Raw genomic sequence first — 18,543 nt, forward strand, 5'->3', positions numbered from 1 at the left:
ACAGGAGGATTTGCACTTGGGTTGTGCACCCACTGACCTAGTATGATACCAGAGGAAATGTGACAACAGGCAAACCACGAGATATCAAGATTCTGCACTTCTGCTACTGCTGAGCAACACCTGGTGCCCATTTCTGATACTCCCACAGAGCTCTGCACGTGATCTCCTGGCACCAGCAGCCACAAGTGTCTGCCTGCTGAGGAAATGAAGTTGCCCCATTCTGGGCTCACTAGTCCAGCAGCTGTGCTCCCCAGAAATGTTATCCTTGGCTTGGGGCCATGAACAACCATTTTACGTGGAAAAGGTAACTTTCCAAAATATTTTAGCAGGTGGACCTCAAAGGAAAGGTAGGGAGGCCTGGGACATACCCCAGCCATTTCTGGTACATACCAACCACAGACTCAGAAATTGCATTTTCCTCTCTCTCCTCAGCTGCTGCAACCAGCCTCCTGACCCAGCTCACATCATGCTTAAAACCTATAGTTGTCTGAAGAGAAAAATGCTCTTACCACCCACAAGGAATTTCCATCTTATGGGCACATAGGAATAACCTCAAAAGGTCAAGAAAAGCCTGGTGTCTGACTGTCCATGCTCTCCAACCCAGAGATTCCAGTGACAGTATGAGTATGCTGCTCCTGCTTAGAGCTGCTGGAAACTCATCTGGGGGATTTGTGCAACAGGGGATCAGCACAGGCTTGGCACTGTGTGCTCCCCTCACACTCATCTGTCCCACTTCACTGCAGGGTTCAGCTTTATGAAGCACAGATTTTAACATCAGATCAGGAAAGAAAATATGTGCAGGGATGTCCCGGTGGTCCCCAGGACCTTGTGCCCTGATCCTCCCTGAGTGGCTTGTTGCCAGCAGGCAGCACTTGCCAGCCCCACAGCCCATGTTCAGTGATTGTTACACATTCATTTACTGCAGGGAATAGGGGCTTGGTTACTCCAATCAGCAAAACCCTCCTGTATCTTGGGTTTCCCAGCCAAGCAGCTCTAGATTTATTTCTTCACCACTCAGATTGCTTTTTATGAGAACAAAACCAAGGAAGCACCATAAATCTCTCACATCTCCCGCCTCTGTGTGTGTGTGTGTGTGTGTGTGTGTACACAAAGAGTGAATAAACCCACAGAGGAGGATGGACAGATCTCTTGTGGCAAGTGGAGCTGACCAGGAGCCCTGGCCAGCCCATCCTTTCCTCGTGGAGAAGCCAACAAAAGGCTCCAGGTGCACTGATGATTTTCATCTCACTCTTGCAATGCAGAGGATCCCCTGATGTCTGAACAGCGAAATGTCTCATTTGGAAGCCTCTGCTCAGACTCTGCAGTGCTGCTGATTTATAACCCTTTGTACAGGCAGCCTGGCCTGCAGCAAGCAGAGAAACAGCACAAACAGCCAGGGCTTAGCCCTGCTCCCTGCCTTTGTCTTGGAGATGCAGGAACAAAGCAAAGCCTCAGAGAACAGGGTCAGACTGACCTGGCTGACCACCAGCCTCACAGGTGCTGGCTCTGCCTGCTGAGGATGAGTGGCTGGCCCCAGGCAGAAGGAAGGGTTCATCCCAGAACCAGCACAGAGCTGCTCCTGCCTTAGCACTAATTAGGTTTTTGGACAAGTCAAACAGTCCCCGTGGCCAAGCACAGCCATTGGGAGGGGGCAGGAAGTCAGGCTGGTGCTGCAGGGGTCTGACAGCCTCGGAAAGCTGGATACCCATCAAGCCTTCCTCAAAGAAACTCTTCCTAAAGATGCAGCCCTAAATCCACATTCAGGGCCTTGACACACACATCATACAAAGCTGCAGTAAGCTCCAGAAAACAGCCGGATCTGAGCTCCCTGTGGATCCTTTCAAGGATCCACCAGTATCTCCAGAACATACCAGTGGTTGCAAAAAAACCACAGCCCAGCTAGCACTCTCTGCCAGGGTGGTCTGCATGTCAGCAGCTGCAGCACTGCATCCTGGATGGCAGAGAACCACCACAGACAGGACTCCCCAGCCACTGCTGGCCCATCTGCCTGGGCTGCCCCCATCTCTCTGCTCTGGAGAGGGTCAGCTGTATGGCTCTCCAGGCCCTGAGGGCAGTAAAAGGCTCCAATGATGCTGATGAGCTTGCCCTACCTAAGGAGCAGAGGAAATAGAAGCTGCAAGAAGACACAAACCACTGTGGCTATCTTGGTGGCTGTACCAGTGGCATCCTCAGCTCAAACAGCCGTGACCAGTCCCGAGATCACCACAGTGTTCCTTCAGTGTTTCTTTCTCCTCCAAAGTCCATTTCCTCTCAGAAGTTCTCTAAGTGAACTGCCAACCCTCCAAGTTTGCTTTTCTAAGCAGAACTGAGAAAAAATCCTACTATTCTCTGCTTAAAAGCACCTACCCTGAATTCAGGGTCAGCAAGCCAGCTGTAAATTCACGGCTCAGCAAGCCAGCTGCAAACAGATGTGGCAGTGTTAGCTCTATCCCCAGGTCCCCCTGCATGGGCAAAAGGAGAGGGGCAGGCAGGGAGGCCATCCAGCAGTCTCATTTTTTCACCTCAGTGCTCATTGCAAGAACACCACAGACACAGCTGCTTCTAATGCTTCCCCTGCTTCTCTTCTGAGGGTGCTTTTAGTTAAACACCCAAGATGCCCCATCCCTGGGCTCCTCCTAATAGCTGCAAACTACTTACTTGACAAGACACCTCAGCTAAGCTCCTAGGTCTGGATTCAAAGTAATGTATGTGGCTCCTGTGAAGCAGAAAGGCAGATGTGGCATGGTTGGCCACTGCAGTGTCCCTGAAGATTAGCATTCCCTGGAACAGAATCACATCCTACTTCCCCCTGTAATCAGAAGGACAATCTCCTCTCTTTCTAAGTCTGATAAACTAGCAAAACATCTCAGCAATTCTGGAGATCTTCCTGTGTGATCCAAAACTAGCAAGTACTCATAGTCCTTCATCAGTGCAGCAGCTAAACAGATATGCTTGTGGATTCTGAAAAGAAAACCAGGCCAGTTGCTGGTGCCAGCAGGCAGCTCCCAGTTCTGTGGGGATGCTGTAACAGTTCACAAGCTCCAGTGGTGGCTCACAACACTCCAGGCTGATCACATTTTCTTTTCCAGCTGAGAAAGGCTTAGGGTATCCTGTGCTCATAAACCACAATCGAGCACAGATCCAGTCAGAAACTCTGGGTTGCATCACGCAGTCACACTGGAAAAATTCTGTCCTCAATTTTCTTTCCAAATGGTTGCCCTAAGCCCTAATCAGCACACAGTCATGTGAAAGGCTGAGAACAAGTTGTAAGAGGCAGAAAATGAGTGGAGACTTGCAGCTAGTACAATCCTGTAACTCTGGAAATGCAGCATATTCCTCCCTAATTGGTACAACACTTGAGATCAACAGAAGCATGTATTTCCATAACAAGTGTGCAGGAGAGAGCTCCAAGTTCCACATCTCACACACAGCAGGGACAAAACAGTGCTTCCCTGCAATTGTCTGGAGTCTCAAATCAGCACTTGGCCAGGAGAAGAGCAAATTCAGAACAGCTGTTCCTCTGGACAGTCATCAGTTACAACAGGGACCAGTCCTTGCTGGCTCTCCCCTCGAGCACTGGCTGCACCTAAACTTGCAATTTAGAGAGAAGCCCATCACCAAGACATCTCCTGTTTGCTGACCTTTGCAGCAGGGCTGCATTCTCACCTGTTCAATAGGTTGTTCCTGCTGACCATCCTCAGGAAGCCAGTGGGATCAGTCATTGAGTTCAGCTTGTTATTCATCTCCTCAAACTGCTGGTCCATGATATCCCCAGCTTCACTCTCTGTCTCGCTGCTAGCACAGGCTCTGGGGGAATCAGTGAGATGAAGGGTCATTGGCGCGAGAAGGAGCAACAGCTTGATGACAAATGCTCAGCCAGTCTGAGCAAAAATGTTTTTCAAACAGAAGCTCAACCAAACACTAATGCCAAATCTTCCCTGGCTTGCCTTTTGTCAGGCATGTAAGACAGCCCCAGCCCCATTTCCTCCTTTTCTGGGGTTCCTCGAGGTTTAGTGAGTGGCACACACAGGTGGAAGTGCAGGACCCTTTCTGTTCACTGCAGGCAGGGATTTCTAAAGCTGAAGCACAACACTGAAAAGCTGAGTCTGCAGAAACACCAGCTCAACCCTTATCTGCCTAAGAACACATGTGAGCACATCCTTTCTAAATCTCCATAACTAACTTCAAGCTCCACATACTTCCTTCACATAGCAGAGGGAGCTGAGCTCCCACTCCTGTTATACAAAGAGGGAAAGCACAGAAGGATTTACTTATATCAATGCCCCAAGTGCAGCAGCAATACAGAGAACCAGCCCAACAATTCTAAATTCCCAGTCTCCTGACATTAATATCTCAGTTTTCTCTGTGCAGTTGGGGTGCTCATGGTGAGCTGGGTTGGGCTCAGTGAGCATTTCACATGTGAATCGTTCTCTCTATTTTGTACACTTTTGTTGTTAATGTTGTTGCTGTTACTGTTTGTTTTCTTGTCTCATCGCTGTTTCCAGTAAATCGTTCTTATCTTCACTTTTTGTGCCTCCAATTCTCTTCTCCAGCCACCAGAAGGAGGGAGAGAGGGGGAGGGAGCAAGCAAGCAGTACTGGGGTTTGGGAGAGTCTCAGTGGGAGAGCTAAACTGGGGAGTACTATTCCTAAACCACAACAATAGCACATCACAAACCTTGGAATTTGTACACTTAAGATAAACCTACAATGCTACCTGATGAAGCCTCCTTGCATCTCATTTCTGCTTCTTTTTGGGTTCCTGACAGCTTGAAGTCTCTCCTCAAGGGCATGTTTCTCAATAAAAAGCACAGGAATTAAATGAACACACAACCTGTACTTGTGCAGGCAACCAGAGCTGTACCTCTGCTGTTGCATGGATCATGGATCTCTTGTGAGTGAATTTCCTGGTCAATATGATTTATAGCCTGCTAATCCTGACAAAAGCCAATCACTTCATGAACATTGAAATGGGGACAGCTGAACCACAGACGGGGGATTATAAAAACCAACATAAGGGGAAAAAGGAAGACGAAAATGTTGTCCACAGCTTCTCCCTGCACATTTTTCCTCCAGCTGAGGCATGCTCAGCTCTGAGTCCTGGCACAGTTTGGAGTAACACACACAGCTCCTTAAAGAGGCAAAAATCTTGAGTTCATGAACCCAAGAGAGCAGGTCACATGCTCTCCCTAAAGAGAGCGGAGTCTGTTCTGACACAAGTTCAAGCAGACTTTAAAATCCCTTACACTTTTTTTTTTTTACAAGAATGCATTACTTTGAGGATTAATTATACCAGCTGAAAAGAACCCTTTCTAGCAGAACCTGAAGGCTGCAGTGTGGAACTGAACATCCTGTGCATCCCTTCCCCTCCAGAAAGTGTGAAGACATGCTCTGGAGACTCAGCAGTACCTCTGACCCTGCTCACAGCAGTGTGGACACAAAACTCTTCAACCTGAACCCCGGAGCACTCCAGCAAGCCAGGGACTGAGCAGTCAAGCTCCTCCACATGTGCTGTGCATATTCACACCCTGCTGCTGGGCAGAGCCTGAGGCTGGCAGCTTCTGCTGGGGCCCTGGAGAGCAGTGGAATCGGCAGGGCTGAGGGGAAGAAGTTTCAAAGCAGAAAGTGATGTTCACCCACGTGGAACAGCCCAGATTTGTTTGCTTGATTCCCTGCACGTGATTTTGACACGGGGAAAGAACATCTGCCTATGATTGTACCACACTGGTCCAAGGGTCCTGGAGACAAGCATTAAACCCAGAATCCTTAACAAAAAACATACTCCTACCATTACCACAAAGTGAGGAAGAAGCTGACACCCCAGCAAATTAAAAACTCATCCCAGAACCTGAAGACTGAAGGACTGCCTTTGCCAGGAGGAGAATCTGTGGTGACAAACAGTTAATGAAACTAAAACCTGTATCTGCAAAACTGCTGCATGAGGCCCAACTGCAGATTTCAGTTATGGATCTTGTGTATCTGCATGTCTGCAGGGTAAGACTCAACAATCAACATGTGGGTTCTAAATTATTCACTCAGCTATAGCCACAAGCCACACTGGGGGGTGGTTAGAATTCCTACAGTATTTGCAGTTTTTTCAAAGCAGTTGAAAGAGAATTAATTACACTGGAAACTGTAAGCAGGATGAAATCTATCAATATGAAGTCAGACATGGCACCTGCCTCCTCATCCAATCCACAGATTCACCACACAGCTTGTGGGTTTGGATCTTATTTGCATGTGCATAGAGTTGTTTGGCAGGAAAATAATCATGGTTATAAAAACAAAGCCTTTTTTTTTTGTTGTTGCTGCACTGAAAATTTGCCCCTTCTCTGACTCTCAGTTCTCAGACTTCTCAGCCAATTAGCTCATCCCAAAATATTACAAATTCAGGTAGGAGACCAGGATATTAGACTCCCTGATCCCAACTCACCTGGTGTAGTAGGAATCCACTCCCAGAGCCTCCCTCACACTGGAGATGTGCTGCTCCAGTGCTGAGTTTGTCAGTGTCTGCAGGGCCACGCTGTTGGCTTCATGGAAGTCCCCAGTATTTTCTGTCAGGCTGTCACCCAGATAATACTCATGGAATTTCAGGATTCCTGCAAGGCATCAGAATCAGGAGGTTATTTCTGCAAGGCTGCCAGCAGCTGTCTAAGAAGATGGCACAGCCCCAAGCATTTGGTGTTTCCAGCATAACTGGGGCAAAGTGTTCTATGCCAGGTCTCCACTGAACTTCTCCAGCATTTCCAGCCTTGTTTTTAAAATCTGGGTTTGTACTTTGCAGATAATGGCTCAAAGGCACAAAGGCAGAAGAGAGCTTTTACGAGATGCTCAGAATGCCTTTGCTATTGCAGCACACATATAAATTATAAACCAGATCTTCCATACAAGCCCCTACTAGAGTAATTCACATTTCAATTGATGCACATGAAAAATACCTATTAATAGCCTCTGAGAAAATTAACTGAACACACAAGGCTGAACAAGAGTGTTGTTACTACAGCAGAACCTCCTCACATCACACACAGTGATTTCACTCTATAAAAGGAAAGAAGATGGATTAAAGCACAGTGAATTATTAAAAGATAGCATTTCACAATGGGTAAACCAGATAAAGGCCACTTCCTGTTTTGCTGAGAATTCCACTGCTATTGCAGATAAAACCTTCCTGCTTTCAGACTGGTCTATTCTTCCTGAGATAATTAATTCTGCAGCCTGTGATCAACAATAAAAGGCTGCTCTGGATGCCTTAGCAGCATCAATTATTATACACAGTTAGAGAAGAGCAGAGGAACAAAGAATAAAGCAACTCCTCCTGCAGCAACAGCAGCAAACACAGCAACAGCCAAGAGGTTCTGAGGGTTCCACATCAGTGGGACAATGAGGACCTTGGGCTGCCACTTAAGCTGCTCCCTCTGTCAGTGAACAAGAACAGGTCATCATGGCTGGACCAGAGTCACTACTGAAGGGCTCCCAGCAAAGTTTTTTGAGCCAAACACCACAGCCTGTACCCTTCCCATCACCTGATAGAACCTTCAAAGAGGCAGTCACAAACCATGGATTCAAACACTGCTTTTCTCTAAGACACACTTTGGGCAAGGAGGAGACTGATCATGAAGCCCAGTGGCACATCCTACACTTGATCCATATAATTTTAATAAACCCAGCCTGATAGTGATACTATAGAATTATTGGCATTTTATTGTGCAAACTACAGGCCTGAAGAGCCAATTAGTGACTGGATGCACAGCAGGACAATCCCATCTTACACTGAGACATTGCAAAACACTCCCAAAAAGTGTCTCTTTCAGCCACTGTCATCCCATCTAAATCAGGCATATGTGAGTGCTTCCTTCTCTTTCTGAAGCATTTTTCATGCAATCTAAATAGTGCTTTTTATCTCTCTAGCTTTGTCATGATGAAGGGCTGCAATTATTAAATTATATCCAGAAAGAACTTGTTAAAATTTACAGTCATCACTTTATTAGATAATGAATAACAGCTGTCTGCAAAAAGCAATCCTCTTCAAATTAATCCTCCTTGCTCCTCTGTGATAAGTGTTTCCACATTCATGTGAGGATCAGGCAGTTCAATGGCATATCAGGAAGTGGGGATGCCCTTCTGTTTTCTGCAATCCACTTCAGTGAATAAACGTCAAAAGCTTTTGGAAGAATAAAGCACAGAACTATAATTAAAGTAGGGATTCTTATGCACAGAAGATTCTCATTGAGCCAACATACTTGGAATTTCATTACTCTTTGTTCTGCCCTGTGGGAAATCGGAGGTTGAAAAATGAAAATATTAAACATGTGAAACATTTCCATCTCCAGGTGAACATCAAAGTCCTGAATAAGCACTTCTGAGTCACTACTGCTGTGGTTATGCTGTAGCTTTTAGTCTATTCAGCTTTAAGGTACTAGATGGAAATTATTCCCTCCTACATTCGCTCTGGTCCCAAAATCATTCCTATTCTCCCTGTTCCCAGGCTCTTGTGTCCAAAAAGGAGCTCACCTGCCCCAGGAGCCAGCAGCCAGCTGTACAGATAACCTGCAGCCAGTGAGTAGTAGAGAACAAGTCCCCTCTGGCCATTCACAGTCTCCAGGACCTGGTCAAGAGTCACAGGAGAGTAGGGATCCGAGTCCTGCTGCCCAGTCTGACGTTCCACGAGCAGGTCAGCAAAAGCCCTCGTTCGTCCTCTCTCTGCTACTGCCAGTGCCTCATCATGGTGACCTAAAAAGACAAAGCCATCTCTCAGACCTGACACAAGTGTGGTCTGCAGTGCAACATTCATGGAACAGGGACAGTTGCTATCCCAATCCCAACCTGGGGAAGCAGTGTCACCTATTTCCCAAAAGAGCAATCTCTGCACTGGAACACAGTCTCACAGAATGTATTTGCTGCAGGCAGTAACACAGCAAACCACAAAATGATAAATGAATGGAGGAAGCAAGGAAGAACAACCAAAGGTGTCCCAAACCCAAAGAGAGACACCCATATCGCTGTCCTGGAACAGAAATGCTGTGCTGGACAGCTGTGGAGCAAAGGACATATCAGGAACTGCCACACCACAAGTCCAGCTGAACTCCTGGCATGAGCCTGGAGTTCAGCCTCAGCATCTGAAGGCACATCTTACCCAGACTGACAAGAACTCGCTGCAGGGCCTGATAGGAGGATGTCTGCAGGTCGAAGAGCGACAGCTTGTAATCCGTGCTCAGCTGCACCTCGTGGCGGATGGTTTCAAACAGCGCGGAGGCGCGGTACAGCTGGGAGGGAAACAGCCACAGTCACTTCCTCATGGACACTGTACACAGCACTGCCTGGGAAAGCAGCACGAGCCAGGGCCAGCATCCATCCCCTCAGCCTGGGGAGCTCTGCCTCACACCCTCCCTGGGACACACCAGACATTTTCTTCCCTGAGAACAGGAACCACCCAGAGGGCTTGGAGGACACAAGCCCCCCGGCACGGGGCAGACCATGTGTACCTGGTGCTGGGACTCCTCCAGGTTGCCACTCGCCCAGAGGGAGAGGCCGAGGCCATGACGGATTTTTGCTTCATCTTCTCTGCGACCCAGCTGCTCTGCCAGCCTCAGTCCTGAAAAGGAGTCAGAGTGAGAGAGTGCCAGAGGGGAGAAGAGGCTGTGGCCTCAGTCCCAGGGAGTTCCTGTGGAGTGCCGGCACTGGGACAGAAAGCGAGGCAGCACCAGTGGTGGGATGGTGAGCAGGACAGGGACAGCACCAGGATGACCAGTGGGGCAGTAGCAGTGCTGGGCAGCTGCTGTCAGCCCTCACATCAGCACCAGCATGAGAGGTGACAGACATTTCCATGGACTCCCTAAGTGAGTTTAAGGCGCCATCCCCTGAGACACACTCAGTAAACCCTTATCAGAAAGTTCAACTTTTAAACTCTAAAGCTGTCAAACACTGCCAGAAAAGACACCTCTTGCCACATTCCTGGCTTGTTTCCCATCAGCTCTCCCCGGCCCTCTGGCAGGCTCTGCATGGTTTATGTGCTGAGCCAGAGCAGAGGGCAGGGGTCTGGCCTGAACGACCTGGAGCTCACTTCACTTCCAGCAGCACATTCCCCACTTCCACGCACTCCAAACCACTGCCTCGGTGGCCCCTGCTGACAACAGGGACACCTCCTCTGAGGCACCTTGGGTTTCCCCCAGCCTGGGGAGCAGGGCCCTGGCTGTCACCATACAGCTCAGCAGCAGCTAGCATTCCCAGGCTATGCAGGAATTCTGCAGCACACCAGGAGAAGGAGCTGTGTTTCATTTCTCCCCTTCCAACAGCATACTGGAGTCCTGCCAAGATTAGATTCATGAAAACCAAACTAACTGATGTAATACATCCTTCAGCCTCCAGCTTCGTTCACTCCAGCTACATTGCTCATCTGCTGCATCAGAGCCCATGGTTTGATCAGCTGCTGCCTGCATGCTGCACCCCCTTGCAACAGCACAGCTCCCAGGCCAGCACTGACCCAGCACTCAGCAGTGGCAGATGGCTCCTGGACACCTCAGGCTGAATTTCTCTCACCTCTCTATCAAACAGCACTTGTTTTTACTCAGACTTTAGGGGAACTCACTCACTTTGTCTCACTCCTAGGTGAACATGTAAGAAGAGCCAGGTGGCTACCAGCAAGGCATAAATCTCTTCTAACAGACCTCTCAGGATCAGAGAAATTCATCATAATCCTCTGTGGTTTTCCCAGAGCCAGATCCTGGTATGCAATGCCATTTATAGAGAAGGTTTACACTTTCAGGCATAAGTGAGCTTTACAAAGAGACTCTGCTAGGTACAGTCTAGATTCATGCTCTGAGGTACCTAAGATGCCCCGAGGAAGGCACAGATCATGCCTTGTCTAGGGGACACCAAGAAGGCTCCAACTGAGATGGCACGCTGGCCACAACAGCTCCACAGACAGCTACTCACACAGATGCTCAGCAGTAGCTGTGGATGTCTGCAAGAGCTTCTGCATCAAAGGCCACTGTCAAACACATCCTTTTTGAGCCATGTTTACAGTACCTCACCTCTCCATGTCTTCAGGTCTCCCTTCCACCCTTCTGACCCTACATGCTCTGTTGTGTAACTCAGCCTCTTACCTTCCTGCAGGTACATCACAGCCTGAGAGTAGTTCTGTAAAGCATGATGAGTCCTCCCCAGGCTGCTGTAAGACACAGTTTTGGCTACAAGGTCGTTCATTTGCGCTGCAATGCTGAGGTGCTGCTCCTGATAAACCACTGCCCTCTCGTAGGTGCCCAGGGACTCGTAGGTAAGGCCCAGGTTGCCGTAGGCCCGGCCCTGGCCCGCGGGGTTGTTGGTCTCCTCGGCGATCTGCAGGTCCAGCTGGTGGTACTGCAGGGCGGTCTCGTACTCGCCCATCTGCTGGTAGACCCCGCCCAGGCCACAGGCAGCGTCGCTCTCCAGGGCTCGGTCCTTCATCTCCCGGGCGATGTTCAGCTGCCGCTCCAGGCACGAGATGGCTTGCTCGTAGTTGCCCAGCTGGCTGTGCAGGCTTCCCAGCTCCCCGTAAGCCTGGGCTTTGTTAAATGCCTCCCCCAGCTCGTGTGCCACTACAAGCCTCTTCTCAAAGCACACCAGAGCCTGCTGTAAACTTCCCATAGCCCTACAAGGGAAGAAAACAGCAGTGTTTATTTTGCTCGTATTTCCTTGAGAGAAGGTGTTTTGCCATTTCCCCTGGAGGCCAGCTCAAACCTTCCAGTCAGAGGTTTTCCCCCAGGAGACATCCCCAGCACTTTTGAATCAACCTCCTACTCTCTGGGCAGTGTCATCAGCTTCGTAATTTGAGCTGTCAGCACAGTCCTCAGCACCCACAGGACTCTTAACTCTCTCCTGTGTCACATCACTGTGTGTGTGTGTGCACCGAGGCCCTCAAACACACCCCATCAGTACCACACTGCAAGGACTGTACTTGTACTTCACTGACATCAGAACACACGTGCAGCTCCTTACCTGTGCCCACTGCCCAAGCCTCGGTAGGCCTTTGCCTGATCTTGCATACGGTTCAAGCTTTGAGCCACAGACAGGTACTGTTCGTAATACTTTATAGCTTCCTCAAAATCTCCCAGAGCCTCATAACAATCTCCCAGGTTCCCATAGGCTCGGCCCCGGTCTAATACGGATTCATTCCCACTCAGCTGCTGCAGCATGGCCAGCTGCTGCTCAAAGTAGCCAATCGCTTCCTCCATGACATTCATGTTCATCTTGGTAATGCCCATGTTACCGTAGACCTGGGCTTCGATGCTGGGGTCCTTCAACTTCTGCCCCAGCTCCAGCTGTTCTTCGTAGCACTTGAAGGCCATGGTGTACTTCCCAAGTGACATATACACTGCAGCAAGGTGACCATGTGCTCTGCATTCACCTGACATATCCCCCAGCTCTTGGTACACCTCCAGCTCCTGTGTATGGTAACCTAAAGCCTTGTCACACTTCTGTACCATCCTGTATGCAGAGCCCAGGGCTGCATAGGCATTGGCTTCCAGTCTCCTGTCTTTAACGTGATGGGCTAAGCTCAACTGCTGCTCATAAAATTTTATTGCACCATGTACATCTTTTTTACAGACAAAAATATCCCCCAAGTTCCCCAGAGCTCGGAATTTGGCCTGGGAATTGTTCAGAGACTGTGCCAGGGACAACAGGTATTTTTGACACTCCTCTGCTTTGCTGAAGTCCATCAAGGCTTTGAAGGCCAGGCCTAGGTTGCAATAGGCCTTGGCCTGGCTCAACTTGTCATGAAGATCCTTCGCTAAGGCAAGATCCTGCTCGTAGTACTTAACAGCTTCCTCATAGTTCCCGAGGCAATAATGGGCATAGCCAAGGTTGTGACAAACTTTCCCCTCGCCCTCCATGTCCTGCAGCTCAGGGGACAAGCGCAGGTACTGCTCATAGTACGGGGCTGCCTGCACGAACTCTCCTCGTGTGCAGTGGAAGTTGCCCAAATTGCTGAGGGCTCGCGCTTCACTCTGGATGTCCCGCAGCTCCCGGGCAATGTTGAGATGATTTTGGTAGTGCTGCAGAGCACGGTCGTGGGCACCCAGCGCCTGATAAGCAACTGCCAAGTTCCCGTGTGTGGATGCCTGAGAAGCACGGTCATTGACTTCCATGGAGATCTGCAGCTCCTGCCGATGGTACTTGACAGCCTGGTCATACATGCCCAGGGCATTGTAGGCGTTGCCCATGTTGCCGTAGGCCCGGCCCTGGGCCGCGTAATCGCTCAGCTCCTGCGCTATGGACAGGTGTGTCTTGTGCAGCCGCAGCGCGGTGTCATAGTCACCTTTCATCTGGTGGATGATTCCTGGGAAACAACAGAAACCAGCTCAACAAACACAGCGCCCTGTACTAAACCTCTGCAGCGTTCTGCACACCAGGGCTGCCTGCAGCCCGGCCCCTTCCCTGGCTCTTCACAGCCCTTCTGAACAAACTGCCTCCGTGCTTCCAACAGGGAAAGCCCAGGGAAGGTTTAGGTTTCATGTTATACAAAAGCACCCATTCACCACAACAAGCGGACACAGTCTGGCCGGTATAAATATACCGGCTATTTATAAACAGCTATAAAATTGCTGTTTATTTCCAGAAGTAATACCTGGTAGCTCCAGAGCTCAGACTCAACACACTGAGTGACACAGCACTTGCAGATGCTTTTCAATTCCAGTTCAATCATCTTGCATTTGTTAGGAGACATGGGAACAGCAGCTCTGATTCTGCTGATGATACCACCTACACTTCAATTAAACTCTGTGCTAATAATGCCTGTGGCTACTTTGCAAACACCTGTGAACAAGCCTGGAGGTTTGGGAGCCACTGAAGGAGGCCCTGCAAATGTTTTCTGATGTTAATTGCATAAGCTTCAAGAGAAAATATCTGGCGTCTTTGGGCAACATGATGAGCACATGAAAAGAAGTACAGAAGTTCTCTTGGAGCTGCAAAGAGGCAGCAGCAAGAGACTTTAAATTGTGTTCTATTAATAATGTGAAATGTCTTCTCTCCATCATAGTGGGAACCCTTAAAAGCTGCAGAGGCTGGAAAGCCTGGTCTCCACATGGAGCCTGAGTGTTTGGAAATACCAGATGCTTTGCAAAGGTTGAGAACCTGAGACTTCTGGTTAAACTCCACATCTTGTGAAAGGCTGACAGCTTGTGCTTCATCCTCAGTCCATCACCTCTTGCTCACCTCGTCTCAGAGTTCAGATTATCTCCCTACAGAACACTGCAGCAGCTGGGCTCTGTTACAGTCTATGTCTGCCCTGCTTAACACTGGATCACACACTTAAGGGTGCCTTCCATCTGCATTAGGGAAATGCAACAGAAAATGTCTGTTGCTTCAGCAGAGAGGCCAACTCTAACATTCTGGCCTAGAAACACACATTTAGATACATTTTTTTGCCTGTCAGCATGGTTATTTTGATGAGGTTTTGTTTTGCATGTGGATTAGATGAAAGAGACAATTAAAACTTGACTTTTTGATTGGTACTGGATGCATTTTAAACACCAGTAATAGATTGTCTCAACAAGAACTGCATGTTCCCTTTCTCCAGTATAACTTAACTCTGACAGAGAAGACAAAAAATACAGCCAAATAACAGCTGAAACGTGAGACCTCGCGCTCACACACTAGGAGAACTATTCTAACACAAAGTGTGGAGTGGCTGAGTCAGCATACCAACTGAAAGTTATATTTAGGCTATAATCCAACACTGAAAAACATTCTCTGCTGCACCAGTCCATCTCTCACATCTCTGCTTCTCTCCAGGACTGGAGCCACAGGCTCCCCAAGACAAGGTCCCACACTGGAGAAGAGATGGGGAATGTAGTTTGTGCTTTGCTATTCATGCAAGGCCTCCTCTCCCAGCCCTCCTGCCTGCTGTCACATTAACAGAAACCTTGTTCATGCTTACTGCTCTCTCACGCTAAGCTGCCCACAAGCATTTTTGCATCACAAACCTATTTTGCCCCACGGATCTGCCTCAATTTGTGTAAAGGAGGAGATTTGCAACACTAATTAAAAAGCTGTGATTGTTTTGTTTTCTGCAGTTCCCCTTATCTTCTTCATTCAGCTCCTGAAGACTCAGCTACTCAGAGAAATTAAGTAATTCATCAAGCTCTTTTCAATTACCTGCTGTTGATAACATCAGAGTACAATTAGCATCTACAAATGAACCAAGTGCCAACTGCCAAGCAGAAACAGGAGCTGATTTACAGCGTGGGGCAGCCTGCAAGGGCTGGGATTCAGGGGCTGCCAACAAACACTTATTTTGATATCCCAGCACCAGCCCTGCTTTGCTGTTCCTAGCCCACTGAGAACACATCCCAAACAACAGCTGCAACATTGGCAGCACAACTGCCACAGCCATGGCAGAGATGGAAATGCATCCTTGTAACTCCCACATCTGGTGCTGTGAAGCAGCAGGAGAAATAGGCTTCACTTGAATGGAACTCAGTCTCCCCCAGCCTGCCAGCAGCATGCCAGTGCTGCTCCTTAGGAGAATGCAAGAGTCCTACACCCTGGTATTTCAATGAGTGTATTTGGAAAACAAACTTAGTTAGGATTTGATCCACGTGTCTCTCAACTTACAAGGCAGCAATACATCGACAGATCCTGCTGACAAGCTCCCAGAGAAATGGCCAGGTAACAAACCACATTGCTTCTTCCATTAGTGCAAGAATTACATTTATTCCTAACTCCTGAAGAGCTCCTCAAATGCATTTTATCTTTTCATTTCCCTTTTGCTGTGAGTTTGTGCTTTCTAGTGTTTTTCTAAGGATCTTGGGCATCCTGGCAGCAGCTCTGGCAGTCTCAGCATTCCATGACAATTTCTGCTCCATGTCAAGACCTTACCTAGATTGGAGGAGGCTCTGCCTTCAGCAGCTCGGTCCTGCAGGCTCTCAGCAATGTGCAACTGTTCTTCATGGTACTGCTTAGCCCTCTCCAGGTCTTGCATACATCTAGCTGCATGGCCCAGGCCAGCGTAAGCTCGCATCTCAATGGCCTTCTCAGCCAGCTCCTGGGCCAGCTCCAGCACATAGTTGTGGTAGGACATGGCTTTGTCGAAGTTCCTGCGGTAGTGGTAAGCACTGCCCAGGTTGCTGTAGGCTCGAGCTTCCTCCCGCTTGTTCCCCAGCTCCTTGGCAATCTTCAGGTGCTGCTCGTGGCACTGCACTGCATTTTCAAAATCCCCCATTGCAATGTACACTGCTCCCATGTTGCCCAGCTCCCGTGCCTCGGAGAGCTCATCTTTGGACTGCTTGGCGAGGAGGACACACTGCTTGTGGCTAGCCAGTGCATTTGGGTAGTCCCCGATGGCTGTGTACACGTGGCCCAGACTGCTCAGTGCCGAGGATGCTGCCTGCAGGGGCAAGGGAGGCAATGTAAGTACAAGCATTCATGGCAACAAGTCAGATGGCTCCAGTCCTAGAAATCAAAACCATGAGGGGCCATCCTGGCAAAAGAATGTGACTACCAACTAGAAAACCTGCTCTCTGCAGTCCTAAACTACTCAGGGCAGCTTCTGTGGAGGCAGCAGGAAGGGATGGGGCTGACTCAGGAGGACATGGGTTGGACTACCTCTTTCTTTGACATGTGCAGTGTGTGTCCGTACCTGGCAGAGGGGAAGGACAGCACTGCAAGGATGCAAAGACTATTGAGGACACAAAGCGAGTGATTGTTGCAGTTACCAACATGCTTCCATAACTCTGCTTCACCAAGCACACCATGCTCTAAAGAGCACAGCTCTTATTGTGCAGCATCAGGGTCCTGAGCCCCACACAACCTTGGGAATGCAGCAAAGACAACAGCATTTCACTACCTGGAGCCTCTGTCCCTTAGGCATATCTTACCTAAATACAGTGCTGTGAAAACCCAAGTTCCTACCACCAAGAAACAGCTGTATTTAATAAGAGAAATTATCTGAGAATCAGAGTCTTTTGCCCCCTGCATCTCCCAGGTCTGCAGACCTGGCAGAGCCAGAGCTCCCAAGCAGTCAGCAGGGCAAGGAGCCAAGGGCAGGGATGTGCTCCTCACACACCTGCTGCCTCAGCAAGGCTGTTCACTCCAGCGTGCTGACCCCGACTCCTCTGCAGTTCCTGCATGTGCATTTCCTTTGCTACCCAGCTGCTGCTGTGACCCAGTTCCAAACCTCCCAAAAGGAGCTGTCAGGGTGAGGGCAGCAGCTGGCCAAGGGCTGCCACTCATGGCTGATGGGCAGTCCTGGCAGTGGCCCCAGCCCCTCCTCAGTGCAGGCCAGACCAGCTGCTACTGGTGTGGCCACAGGCAGAGCTGGGACTGGGTCCTGCTCCATGCTGGTTGGACTGGCTGCAGAATTGGGGTGGTCTGGTCTGGACAGGCTCTTCAGCAGCACAGTGACATAAATTCTTGGCTGACACCATAAGGGAGAGTCTTAGACGGTTTAAGGGGGCCTGTTTGGAGGCTGCTAGAAAACCAACACAAAAATTGTTGCTCTGAATTTGTCTCCATTTTTACACAAATCTTCATGAAGCTTAGTATATACAGAGTATTGAGTCATTTGCAACCTAAGTAGGGAAGAAAAGGGAAAAAAAAACCAGATACATGCAGCCATCTTCCACAGGCCCAGACCAAAGTACTGAGTGGGGCCCATTACAGGCCTCAAGATGCATCAGAGCTCCCTTCATCCTGACAGGAAGCAACGTGCCCACTGCTGTGGAACAGGGCAGCAGCACCCCCTGGGCCAAATAAAGCCCAGTACAATGCTGTGAGAACTGACCCAGCCTGGAAGTTCAGAAATTCTGGAAGACTGGCCACCACCAGCAACAGAACTTCTGTTACAGCTGGGAAGAGAATAGAAATGTCTTTCTGGAAAACAAGGAGTCAGTGAAATCTGGTGTCTCCTGGGGCTGCTAAAATAAAAAAAAAAGTGGACATCCATGCGTGCAGATTGCTGAGGAGATGAGCTCTGGCCAAGAGCCATCAGGCAGAGACTCAGATGATGTTAATGGGCTATGGCTGGGGAAAAGAGGCATAAATGGAAAGCAGCAGATCTCAGATTGTGTGTGCACAAGAGAAACTTGACAGAAGCAGGGACTGCGTATCCCGCACATGGGAAGAAATCTTTAGGATGTCTCCTAGAATGGGAAGCAGATGATAGGAATTGAAATTTGTGAGGCTGGAAATGTTTATTCTTAGGGCTCCTAATCCCTTAGTCCAAGAGCATGCCCAGGCTCACATTAAAGACCTAGAATGAAGGGTACAAGCTTGGCAACCATTCTCAGAGCATGCAAAAAACACTTGGCTGACATGCCTGAGTGCCCAGGGCTGGATTATCTAGGATGTGGCAGGAGGATTACTGAAGCACAAAAGAAAAATAAGCTGAAGGAGACAAAAAGAGAAATAGAAAATAAAGGGTGAGGAACTGATGAAGAATAGCACGACTTGATTACAAAGCTGGGACCGTTTTGTTTTTTGTGGCTCACCCAGACAGGTAGACAAGGCAGGAAGGCCACCTCTATTCTCTGATGTGTCCTTCATTACAATGCTCCTCATGCTTTATTCT

At 49.0% G+C, this 18,543-nt stretch overlaps 1 protein-coding gene across 4 annotated transcripts in view; it reads right to left on the reverse strand.

Annotated features, from left to right (window-relative positions):
• TTC28 (tetratricopeptide repeat domain 28) overlaps positions 1 to 18,543 on the reverse strand; it is a 109,455-nt gene that overhangs the window by 16,517 nt on the left and 74,395 nt on the right. For all 4 annotated transcript variants that reach the window (XM_053959631.1, XM_053959632.1, XM_053959633.1 and 1 more), the window contains 8 exons: positions 15,855 to 16,362; positions 11,973 to 13,314; positions 11,102 to 11,625; positions 9,482 to 9,591; positions 9,133 to 9,262; positions 8,511 to 8,729; positions 6,433 to 6,598; positions 3,667 to 3,807 (listed from right to left, as the gene is read on the reverse strand). In XM_053959631.1, coding sequence (XP_053815606.1) covers positions 3,667 to 3,807; positions 6,433 to 6,598; positions 8,511 to 8,729; positions 9,133 to 9,262; positions 9,482 to 9,591; positions 11,102 to 11,625; positions 11,973 to 13,314; positions 15,855 to 16,362 — 3,140 coding nt within the window. The remainder of the gene's footprint in view (positions 1 to 3,666; positions 3,808 to 6,432; positions 6,599 to 8,510; positions 8,730 to 9,132; positions 9,263 to 9,481; positions 9,592 to 11,101; positions 11,626 to 11,972; positions 13,315 to 15,854; positions 16,363 to 18,543) is intronic.

The sequence above is a fragment of the Vidua chalybeata genome, chromosome 18, assembly GCF_026979565.1.
Source record: "Vidua chalybeata isolate OUT-0048 chromosome 18, bVidCha1 merged haplotype, whole genome shotgun sequence".
Lineage (NCBI taxonomy): Eukaryota > Metazoa > Chordata > Aves > Passeriformes > Viduidae > Vidua > Vidua chalybeata.